Raw genomic sequence first — 12098 nt, forward strand, 5'->3', positions numbered from 1 at the left:
CCTAAAATATCACTATCATTTAAGTTGAAAAATGAAATAATTTAACTATATATTGATAGCAACTATAAATATTTTTGATAGAGCGGTCAAATTTATAACTTCCCTTTTTTTGGTTCTATAGACTTTGCTTTTGAACTTGGAAGTTTGACAATTTGGTAACTCCATGTGCCTATCTACTTCATGTATAACCTAATGGTCTTAGTGATATAAATCCAAATATAAAGACACAAACATACTTTCATTTGACACTAAACTATATTAATGTTTTGAATATTCACATTATTTTTCTCTAAAAGGTTTCATTTGTCTTATAATTTTTTAGATTCTTAAAAGATTATTCCATGGAAGGAACTCCAAAAATTGGATTGAAATCAGCTTGTGTAATTGGTGGCACTGGATTTATGGCGTCTTTGCTTGTTAAGCTTTTGCTTGAGAAAGGCTACACTGTTAATACAACTGTCCGGGATCCTGGTATACAGAATTTTTCGTAAGCGATATTGATATTTGATATAAAAAAAAAATAAAAAATTACTATTAATGACAAGGGGTATTCATGACATTATATTTTCATATTGGTTCTTATCTATCTTTTATCTTTTTAAATTTTTTTTGACAAAGAAGTGTTTGTAGCATTACTTGAGGCAAGGTATATCCGACCCAACCCAACTAAGAAGAACCGAACCTGACAGACACATTTTGTTCTTTTGGGAGGGTACTCCGAATAGTGGGTACCTCATAGGATGACTCTATTAAATCGGAGAATTCTAATGTTTGCTTTTTGATTTTTTTTATTAGGGAATCATAAGAAGATTTCTCACCTATTAGCATTACATGAGTTGGGAAAATTGAGAATATTTCAAGCTGACTTAACAGATGAAACAAGTTTTGATATCCCTATAAATGGATGTGACATTGTCTTCCATGTTGCAACACCAATTAATTTTGCTTCTCAAGATGCAGAGGTATATATATAATTAACTTTACACTTCTCATTTTACTTTTAATAATCAGCTTTAATAATTATACAATTGTTACGGCATGTGTAAAGTCACAAATTTTATAACCACACAAAATCGATATTGCATCTTTAAGACCTTAAGTTTCAAAATTTTCCATTTCTTTCTTAAGATCCTTCGAACAGAGGCAGGCAGAGTCAGGATTTCATTTGCTAATAATTGAGTTCTAAATTTAATAATATGTTCGACATATTCAGTGAATATCCAACGAAAAGTATACTATTTGAACAAAACTTGTTGGCTCAACCAAACTCTTATCTGAACTTCTATGTCCGCCTTTATTATCTTAACTCAAACTATGTTACATAAATTAGATCAGATAGAATGTACACATAATGAAATCTTTTTTTTCTTTTGATGACAAGGAAAATCAATCGCTATCATTTGGGTGCACACATATATCATAATTCTCACTTTAAATTTATTGACTTTAAATCCTGAATCCGCCTCGATTATATTCTCTTTATTTGCAGAATGATATGATAAATCCAGCAATACAAGGAGTTGTGAATGTCCTAAAAGCATGTGTCAAATCAAAAACAGTTAAAAGTGTTGTATTGACTTCATCAGCTGCAGCTGTGACAATCAGCCAACTTAGTGGCACAGGCATAGTCATGGATGAGTCTAAGTGGACAGATGTTGAGTTCTTGACTTCAACAAAACCACCTACTTGGGTAATTTCTCATTATATCTATTCATATTTTTTTAAGAATATGGTTTACAATTCTAAAATGCAGGGGTACCCTGTCTCAAAAACATTAGCTGAAAAGGAAGCTTGGAAATTTGCTGAGGAAAACAATATTAAACTTATCACTATAATTCCATCTCTCATGGCTGGTCCTTACTTTACTCCAGAAACTCCAAGCAGTGTTGATCTTGCCATGTCCTTAATCATAGGTCTGACTAAAAATATCATTAAAAACTTGCACATGAATATTGTATTCGGTCTGTCCCAANACATAGATTTAGTATTGGTCGATAATATAAAAAAGTCTTTTTGATAATGAATGAACAAAATTTAAGCTCAAGATAGTAGCAGACACCCTTCTAGAAGTGGTTAACTTTGCAAAATTAACCATGTGTTTTTACACTGTAAAGTGGTTAGCCAATTATGGAACCCGTTTACTAGTTTCAAAAGCATAAGGTGGACTATGCCTAAAAGGGCAGGTCAGGCTCCAGTAAGCTAGAACTATGAAGGGAATGGTAGCACAAACAAAAACAGATAGAAAATTGTCTCGCAGTGATATGGTGGACCGTTTGGAAGGAGAGAAATTCTAGATGTTATGAAAGTATCAGTAGTCCTTTGCATAGGATTAAAATGAACTGTATTATCACTTTTTGCTATTGGTGTAGTTCGGAATATATAGATGATCCTATGACAATTGTAGACATATTAGGATTCTTGTAAGATGAGATAGGACCTAGAGATAGGTTTTCTTTTTTTGGATTGCTGAGCCTACTCAGTTGTACGTAGCTCTATGATGTAAATTTTTGAGATCCTAGCCTTAGTGCTGAAGATTCATATACAAACTTGTTACCTTTGTCAAAAAAAGAAAAAAAAATCGTGAAGAAGGCTGGACGAGTGGACACATTTAAAGTATAAATGAAAGGAGTGGAACAAAATATCGCTTTATTTTTTGAAAAAAGAGAATAGATTGACACTGTCTGAGTCGTGATAATAAATAGACACTTTGTACCATATTCAATTGTGTTACCATAACTAAAAGGTTAAAGTTGTTAAAAGAACATATCTTTATTTACTTAATTATTTCTTCTTCTTTTAACAATATGGTTTACAATTCTAAAAAATGTTTTTTAATACTATGCAGGGGTACCCTGTCTCAAAAACATTAGCTGAAAAAGAAGCTTGGAAATTTGCTGAGGAAAACAACATTAAACTTATCACTATAATTCCATCTCTCATGGCTGGTCCTTACTTTACTCCAGAAACTCCAAGCAGTGTTGATCTTGCCATGTCCTTAATCATAGGTCTGACTAAAAATATCATTAAAAACTTGCACATGAATATTGTATTCGGTCTGTCCCAATTTATGTGACGCTCCCCTTTTTTCATTTGTGTAAAAATAAATATTACTGTACCTTTTATATTTAGAAACTATTCAATTTTAAAATTCTCATTTTACCTATAGAAAATGACTTATAGTCAAACACATGTTTAAGACTTGTTCTTTTTGTTATAACCGTAGAGTTCAGGTCAGTTTATGCAGACCTCGACTAATACCACATGATACTTGTTAAGCGCTAACTCCAACTATCACCAGTATCAAGTGACCTTGTCCTAGGTTGACAGATGGGAAAAGAAATCAACTAGTATTTTGTCAAGGCTGACTGAACCTAAGACCGCATGGCTCTCAAACAGACACAGCCTGAGGTGCTATTAAGGCTTGTTTAATACTACAAGTTTCAAAAGTCTTCTTTCTTTCTTAAACACAACGCCCAATCAAAAAAAAAATCGCATAAATTGGTACTGAGGGAGAAATTGAAAGAATTTAATCTTATCTTTGCAAATATTTTGACAGGGGATGAATATCTTATAAGTAACTTGAAGGGGATGCAGATGTTATCAGGTTCAATTTCTATTACACATGTAGAGGATGTTTGTCGAGCCCATATTTTTGTTGCTGAGAAAGAATCAGCTTCTGGGAGGTACATTTGCTCTGCAGTCAACACCAGTGTGATAGAGCTTGCAAGTTTCTTGAAGAAAAGATATCCAACTCTATATGTTCCTACTGAGTAAGTAATGTCACAGATATCAAATAGAGTAAATGGTCAAACTCACACCTGAAGTATCGTCTTTTCTCGAGTTTCACATCCTAACCATCAGTTGTTCCATTTTCCTACCTGAACTATCACCATATATGTATTTAAACACACCTCAACTATCGAACTGTTCCTTTTTCCTACCTAAACAACTGATAGTTGGGTGTGAAACTAGAAATATTGAATAAACACCTCAACTATCCAACTGTTCCCTTTGGTTACTGACATATATATATATCTTTGTATCTGATTGATGAATTGCAGTTTCGGAGAATTCCCATCTAAAGCCAAGTTGATCATCTCGTCACAAAAACTCATCAAAGAGGGATTCAGTTTTAAGTATGGGATTGAAGAGATCTATGATCAGTGTGTTGCTTGTTTTAAAGATAAGGGGTTATTGAAGATCTAAACAGTTTACTGATGAATCTTTGTGGCAAAGAGCAGCACTTTTCTGTCAATATCTGTTTTGAATAAACAAGATTTAATGTAATACAGAAGAAGCAACATTTAATAAATAAAATAACTCTATTTTGGTGTTCTATCATCAAGAAATAGCTTTATTGTCGAAGCTTTGTACTCGAACACATATGCATACCCATGCTTAGAACTGAATTCTGTTTTCCTTCATATTAAAAAAGTTCTGACGTTGAGTGCCAGCCTTTATGCTCTCTGTCTTCCTTGTTCATATTCCTTAAAGGCCATACTTAGAAGTCATGTGCAAATGAGGGAATTCATAGGGAGACTGGAGACACTTCTCTTTCCTACTTCCTAGGGACTGTAGATATATCTTTTCCGGTCGTGTTGTTGCTCCTTTCTGCTACTTATTGATCTCTTCTTCTCTATTACAGATTATTTTTCTCCTTTTCTAGTATGTTATTAAAACAAATGATAATGCTATTAAATCTGAAATTTGGTTTTGCGATTGGAGTTATCTTTCACTCAACTTGTTGAAATAGAACTAAGATTTCTATACAAAAGCCTAAAAAGTACTAGAGAGGGTATGTTTTAGTTGGGAACCTTATACCACAAGACCATTAAACCAACATCAAGTGAAGTCATTAAGTCGACCGAAAACTCACGCACAAAAGGCTGAGCAAAGTATAAATTCATTTAACATCCAAAACAAGAATACATCTTATTGCTAACAGTCATGAAAGTTGAAACTAGCATCAAATTAAGTTCGTACACAAGGTTAACGTACCAAATTCAGCATCTAAAATGCTAAGCAAATCGGCTGGTAGTCATTAATCATCTGAAGGTAGATTGAGCTTATAAAGATGGTAGTCATTTGACTTGCCCAAATGCACAACCTCCTTAGCTTCTCGAATCCTAGACGAGCTCACCAACCCATCGACCACTCTTTGCAACAACTTTGCATCAACATTACACTTTCTTTTAAAAACCTCTTTGCACAACTCAAGAGCCCAATCAAAATCACCCTTTTCGCACGCAGATGAAATGACACTAGCAAATATCACCTTGTTTGGAGCAGAACCGCTCTTCACAAGTTCTTCATACCACTTTTTAGCCTCCTCCAAATTACTCATTTTACAAAATCCTCTAATCAACGCACCATAAGTAAACACATCAGGCTTTAACTCAAAACTTCCCAATTCGCCAACAAGCTTGGCAGCCTCTGAAACCTTGTTCTCATTCATCAGTCCAACAAGCTTAGCATTGTAACTTCTAATATCCGGAACAACATTCTTGCTAACCATTAGCTTCCACATCTTTTCGCCATCATCAAACTTACCATTCGAGTAAAACACCCCAAGAATCGTATTAAACGTAACCAAATCAGGCTTTAACCCATTCTTCTCAATCTCATCAACAAAGGCAGCTGCTTTATCCAACTCCCCTTTGTCACACAACCCCTTAATCATTATATTATACGTGACAACATCCGGCTTCACCTTCAACTTCTCCAGCAATTCCTCAAACAAACCTTCAAGTTTATCATATTTCTGCGAATTCACACAAGCCCCTAAAAGGGCATTAACAGATTTCACACTCTGCTTACAATTTCTCTCAGGCATTTCATCAAACACTTTCTGGGCATTCTCAAATAACCCAGATTTTCCATACAAACTCACCAGCCTTGCCGCGAAACTCTCTTTGGAGATGTCGGGTCGGTATTGTTTTTGGTGTTCGAGGATTTCTTCGATCCATTTGTACCGTTTTGCAGAGGCTAATCGATGAACTGTAGATTCGTAAATGCCGGTTTTTGTACGAAATCTTGTGACATCTGAATACTGTTTGAATTTCTCAACGAGTCTCTTGAGGTTCCTCTCTTGGTATAAGTCGTCGGAGATTGATCTGATCGGAGATACTGAGGCTTCAGCCGTCGAGAAAGTCCGGCGGATCACTCTGCTAAAAGAGGCCATTTAGTGAGAAAAGGGTAGAGTGTAGTGAGTAGGGTTTATGGAGGGTTTTAATGCAAATAGATGTCTAAAGTGTAAAATGATGAATTAAAAAAATAAAAAGACAAATGAAATAATTAAAACTTGTGATCTAAAATACTTTCTTTTTTGGTTCCCCACCCGGTGTCACATTGGAGCTCCGACTAAATTCGGATCGCGATTTTCTCCATACCTATGGCTCGAACCCGAGACTGCTGATTAAGGGTGAAACACTCCCACCAGTGCACCACAACCCATGTTGGTAAATCTAAAATACATTTTTTTTACTTTCACTTGGTCTTCGATTTCGGCTTTAATTGGTGTTTTTGTGTGTCGATCATTGTATTATTTCATTTTTGTGACTTCTTTGCCCGATTTGTTGTGTAACTTTCCATTTCGTGTTAATGTGTTGTTGTGATGAATCCGACCTCAAAATTAATACTTTTTGGACGTTATAGACCAAAAGGGATCCACTTTTTGATATGTATTTTTAGGGAGTGTCTTTTTTGATATGTGACGTTCAAAAAGGTATTTGTTTTGGGGTCGGACTCTTGTTGTGATTGCCCTTATATTTGTATTCCTTTTTGCAAATTGTTTGATAAGTTTTTCTAAGCTAAGAGTCCCCTATCTTTACGTGATAAAGGTAAGACTATGTACACTATGCTCTCTTCAAACCCCAGTGGTAGGATTACACTTGTATGTTGTTGTTAATCTGAGGATATTTTCAAATGTGTCATATATAATGTTTCCTCCTCTCTTGCTTGGTTTGGATGTACTTGAGCCGAGGGTCCACCGGAAACAACCTCTCTACCTTCACGAGGTAGTGGTAAGGTCTGCGTACACTTTACCCTCCCTAGACCCCACTTTGTGGGATTTCACTGGGTATGTTGTTGTTGTTGTTGTCATATATATAAGTTAATCACTTAAAATATGTCACTTGTTTAACTCGTTCACATTAGCATCATTCCAATTTAAATACAACATACCTAGTATATTGCTCATAAGTGGGATTTAGAGAGGATAGAGTGTACGTAGATCGTACCCCTACTTCGTGGAGATAGAAATGTTATTTCAAAAAGACCCTTGGCTCAGGCTCCAATTGAAATAGATAAGTATGTATAATTAAAGGAGATATATATTTTGTGTGTTTAACCTAACTACCTAGTAAATGCTTATTAAAAAATTTCAAACTTTAAATTGAAACTATCTAATATGAATATTAGTGTTCATGTAGTTGAGAGTTTGACGAAGTCAATGATATTTTGAGGTGAATTGATGTTGTGAGGAGAAGAGAATTGCACTTCTTGTTCTTTTTTTTTCTTCAATTTTTAACGTTTCTTTCAGGTTTCACTATATCTGATTATAAGAAGAATACTATAAAAGCGAGGTGAAGTGCTTTATATTCGCAATTGGGACAAATGATGGTTTAAGTGTGTAAATAAAATGTAATAGCATATTGAAAATATTATTTGAACATGCAATTTGAATTTTTTAAGCGATTTTTTTCTCATTAATATGAAAAGTGAAAACCCCACAAGTTATGAAAACTACAAAATTTTCTCCAATTCTTGTAGAGTTCTACCAAAAGATCACAAATCATAGTTCATAATAACATATCGATTTATCTTAAGGCACTGCATTGATAAATCACATATCTCTATGTTCATTTTATAAGTAAATCTTTGTGATTACAAACTTTAAAAATATATAATTTTATAAAGACCCCCAGTAACGATACTAGTAACTAGACATTCTTTAACATAATTCTTTTACATGGTATAAGACAACTTTTTGGTAGGGAGCGCTTTCCTTGAACATAACCCTATGTGGGTAGGGATGGCGATGGCGTGGGGCGGATTGAGCTCAACCCGCAGAAATTTTAATCTGCCTTGTCCCGCATAACATTTTTTTCATTTTCAACCCGCCCCACCCCGCTCCGCATAGACCCAGTTGCATGAAATCGCCCCGCATAATTTTTTTAATATTTATTTTTCTAGTTAATTTAGTTACTAAAAATAAAATTCATAAAAATAAATTCATTTTTTCATTAAGTTGTATTAATTTAATAGGAAAGTGACTTAAAATTTTATTTTTTAGAGGTCAATTGGGAAACATATAAGAAATTGTATTATTTTTTATTGGACTATTTTTATTTACTATGTTGAATATTTTAGTAGCTTTGAAGAAATTATCTTAATAAATAATGCCCTATCACTCTTATAACATGTAAAACATTAAAATTAAGTTTGAACCCACATAAAATTACATATACCGCAACCCGCCCCGCCCCGTGCATTAGTTTGAGAAAACCCCACTTCAATCCGCCTCGCCCCACGTAGCCCTAAACCCGCCCAACATCGTATCCGCCCCATTCCATTGACATCCCTATATATGACACAAGTTCAAAATAATCGAACTTCAATATTGAAATATCTAACCTAAAAGATGGAACGGAAAACTAAAAAAAAACTACAACGGAAAAGTTTGTTAAAGAAGGGAACATAACTGCAACAAGTCAACTTAATTTCCATATCTATTCCACTTATGTGAGTAGTACTGAATAAATTAAGAGTTGAAATTTTGGCCAAAAATAAAAAAGAAGTTGGTTCACTTGAGAACTCAATAACGTCATGCATTGACAATGAATTTTCTCATACTAGCACAAATTTTATTTTAAGAAATTTAAAGATTTTATATTTTAACTTCTGTGAAAAATTAAATAATTTGATTTTGATACTTCGAATTGTGTCATCCAAACTGAGACAAAGGAAGTAACTTAAATTTATGTTCAAACATAATTGCTCAACTTTCGAATATCCTTTTGTAACTTCAACTTCAAATATTTTTAAAAAAGAATTCAACCAAATCATATGAAACGCATGGAAAAAAAAATTCCAGGAAGGGGAAACATAACTACAAAAGCTCCACTTAATTGTCATATCTATTCATGCACCGTTAACCATTAATCAAACGTCTCCAAATTCAATACGCAAATTTAAATTTATTCAACTTTTAATATAAATATCAGACATCGAATAAAAAATTAGGCCTTCATATAAAGTCTTTATGGGCAGGCCTTGGTTACAAAAATATGACATGGTATTGTAGGATTTTTTTTTTCCTTACTAATTATCCCATATTCTTTGTTATTTTTATTTTCTTTTGTGGTCATCTAGAAATATTGAATAAAAACTATTAGAAAGAGCAGTTCTAACTTCCATTTTGGAAGTTAATTATTTGGCATGTACTTCTTGGAGGTAATAACGTTGACCTGTTTCTTATTAAGGGATTTGATCACCTTATTATTTGACTAATTAGTGCATTAAGAGGCAAAGCCAGGATTTCATGTCTGTGAGTTTTAAATTTTTAAAAAGAAACAACGATCTTAACCTAAAGTAACAATCATCAAATTAACGAACAAATACAAGTATTTAATTCACTAAAAACGAATAAGGAAACAAATAAGGGAAAAAATGAAAAGGGAGAGACAACAGCACACACCGGAGGTCAGATGTTGGATAGCAGCAATTAGATCAACAATAAAAGTTAGAACCCTAACTTTTGGAGAAAAAAATTGAGTTAACATTTTGAATGTGAGTAGAAATCAATAGTAGTTTCATAGTACGATACAAATACTATTTTCCATTTTTTTTTCATTTAACAATTTTTTGTATTTTAATTTTTTTATATAAACCCAGCTACATTTTTAATTAATTCTTACCGATTTTTATTTTTTTAAAAAAATAATTACAACACATACTATTTCCTTACCAATATTCTATTTTTTAAATTATTTTTTATATAAACATGCGTTTAGAAATAATCCAAAAAAAATTTGTGCCTACCGAGATTCGAACCCACATTCCGCGGGGTTAAACGATCTCGCTGGGTGCACATCGATCACTGGGCCAAACGCTTCAGGGTGTTTATGGGTTCGCAGGAAATATATATATACACACATTGTACTTCATATTTTAATACAAATATTTTACGGAAAAGTCAGTGAGTTCGGCCGAACCCCCTTCCCCTACAGTAGCTCTGCCCCTGAGTGCATTAATCCAAACAATATATATATATATATATAAATCTTTTCACCAAGAAAAAAATCATCTTATTGTTTGACTAAAGCAATAATCCAAATAAGTAGCATCCAAATATATTAATTTTAGGACTATGCTCAAAACAACAATCTTTAACCACCAAAAGTATTGTAAGACACTAGGTAGCCGTTTGGACATAAAATATATATTTTTAAAAAATAATATTTAAAGTAAATAAATTTAAAATATATATTTTAAGACATATATTTGATTTTGTTTTAAAAAAACGTAATTTTGTGAATGAAAAAGATTTTTCACTTGAAAAAAATGGCTCAAACCCACTTGTTCATATTTGGAACTTGTGTTTTGAAAAAAAAAAATAGTTGATCGCTCAGCACAGACTCAGTGTCACCACACTACTAGAAATAAAGATTTTTTCCATCACGAATCAATGAAAATTTGTGTTATAAAATATAATTTCCGCCCATTTTTCATAGAACCAAGTCACCAACTCAATAGGAAAACACATGGTGAGAAACATATTTTTACTGAAATACCAGAAAGCTTCCTAATTTTTACACGTGAAAATATTATTATTAGTATTTCTTTTCTCACTGGTTCAATTAAAATATATGTAGAAATAGCTACTAAATATATTTTTCTTGAAAAAATTTAACTAAAAAATAATAACTTTTTAATTGTGCTAGATCGTATTCCCTTTTTTTTTGGACTATACATCACTAGTATTCCAACATAAACAAAATAAAGGAGTAAAATTTTAAACTGCAAATATATATTTTTTATAGCATACCTAAATACAAAAAAAATATATATATATATGGAGCATTATTATCATATGCAATAAACCAATTAATGTATTGTACATTGGAAAACACCATGCTCTTATCTTATTTGTCACAACTGAAAAACAGTACAATAATAATATATTTCTAATATGAGAAGAATTGATTTAAAAATTGATTATGGGATTAATCAAATTGCTTATTGATATTTTTAATTAAGGATAAACATTATCCAATAATTTTAAAGTATAAGAGAGTTGAGACAAGAATAGGGGTTTATGCATAAGTTGATGTTTTTGGTAAATGTCTGGTCTACAATTGTGCTTTTCTAATATTTTAAAATTTAATTATAGGGCTTTGGGGCCATTAATATTTAATGGCATTCTTTACGCAAACAAATTAGGTGTGTTGAAATAAAACTAGTCTTAAATCATGACATAAGCACTATCACGATTTTAAGTTGACCTTAAAGATGGACTTTTTGTTCACTTCCGTGAGGTGATAAGATTCTCGTATAATACAGGGAGATAAATAATATATATTATAAAAAAAAAGTTTTGGAATAATACAATTCTTGCCTAATTTAATTGTGAAATTAACAATCTTATCATAGTTTATGTGTATTTTTATGTCCTATTCCATGAAAAAAAACTTATCAATTGTCACTTTTCAATTTCGATAATTGAAAAATAGTTATGATCGTGAAGGTTTAATTTTCACTAGTGAAACTCCAAATAATATTGATTATTTTTTAATTACATATCCAAAGAGTGGCTAGCATGCACTATTGATACTTTTTTTTTTTTCCATATACTCTTTTAGATTTATATTTGATATATTGAAATCGTAATTTATTTTATATTCTATTATATTTTTAGAGTGCCGATTCTGTTTCATAATTGGAAGAAAAAGTCATTTTGTCTGAAATAGTTTGTCCAACATTTGACTTAAAATTTATTATTAAGATAATAACAAATTCCTATTTTTTTCTTATATTTCTTAATTTAATTTTTTTAATTGGACTTATTTCAAAATCTTATTTGGGTAGAATAATTCACA

General features: G+C 32.2%; 2 protein-coding genes across 2 annotated transcripts; one reads left to right on the top strand and one right to left on the bottom strand.

Moving 5' to 3' along the window:
* Positions 1-315: 315 nt before the first annotated feature.
* LOC125860515 (anthocyanidin reductase ((2S)-flavan-3-ol-forming)) lies at positions 316-4394 on the top strand. The gene is made up of 6 exons (XM_049540495.1): positions 316-471; positions 796-962; positions 1490-1690; positions 1754-1913; positions 3557-3770; positions 4062-4394. Exons 1-6 carry the CDS (start codon positions 342-344, stop codon positions 4204-4206), a joined length of 1017 nt encoding a protein of 338 aa, XP_049396452.1. The 5' UTR covers positions 316-341; the 3' UTR covers positions 4207-4394.
* Positions 4395-4887: 493 nt separating this feature from the next.
* On the bottom strand, positions 4888-6216 carry LOC125860511 (pentatricopeptide repeat-containing protein At1g55890, mitochondrial-like). The gene has a single exon (XM_049540490.1). The coding sequence runs from the start codon at positions 6179-6181 to the stop codon at positions 5042-5044; it is 1140 nt and encodes a 379-aa protein (XP_049396447.1). The 5' UTR covers positions 6182-6216; the 3' UTR covers positions 4888-5041.
* Positions 6217-12098: the final 5882 nt, after the last annotated feature.

This window comes from Solanum stenotomum, chromosome 3, assembly GCF_019186545.1.
Source record: "Solanum stenotomum isolate F172 chromosome 3, ASM1918654v1, whole genome shotgun sequence".
Lineage (NCBI taxonomy): Eukaryota > Viridiplantae > Streptophyta > Magnoliopsida > Solanales > Solanaceae > Solanum > Solanum stenotomum.

Bases quoted from the DNA above. Each gene is read 5' to 3' on its own strand.
- LOC125860511 (XM_049540490.1), bottom strand. From the start codon at position 6,181: ATGGCCTCTTTTAGCAGAGTGATCCGCCGGACTTTCTCGACGGCTGAA.
- LOC125860515 (XM_049540495.1), top strand. From the start codon at position 342: ATGGAAGGAACTCCAAAAATTGGATTGAAATCAGCTTGTGTAATTGGT. The intron at 1,691-1,753 runs GTAATTTCTCAT...TCTAAAATGCAG, and splicing joins CAACAAAACCACCTACTTGG to GGGTACCCTGTCTCAAAAAC. The intron at 1,914-3,556 runs GTCTGACTAAAA...ATATTTTGACAG, and splicing joins TGCCATGTCCTTAATCATAG to GGGATGAATATCTTATAAGT.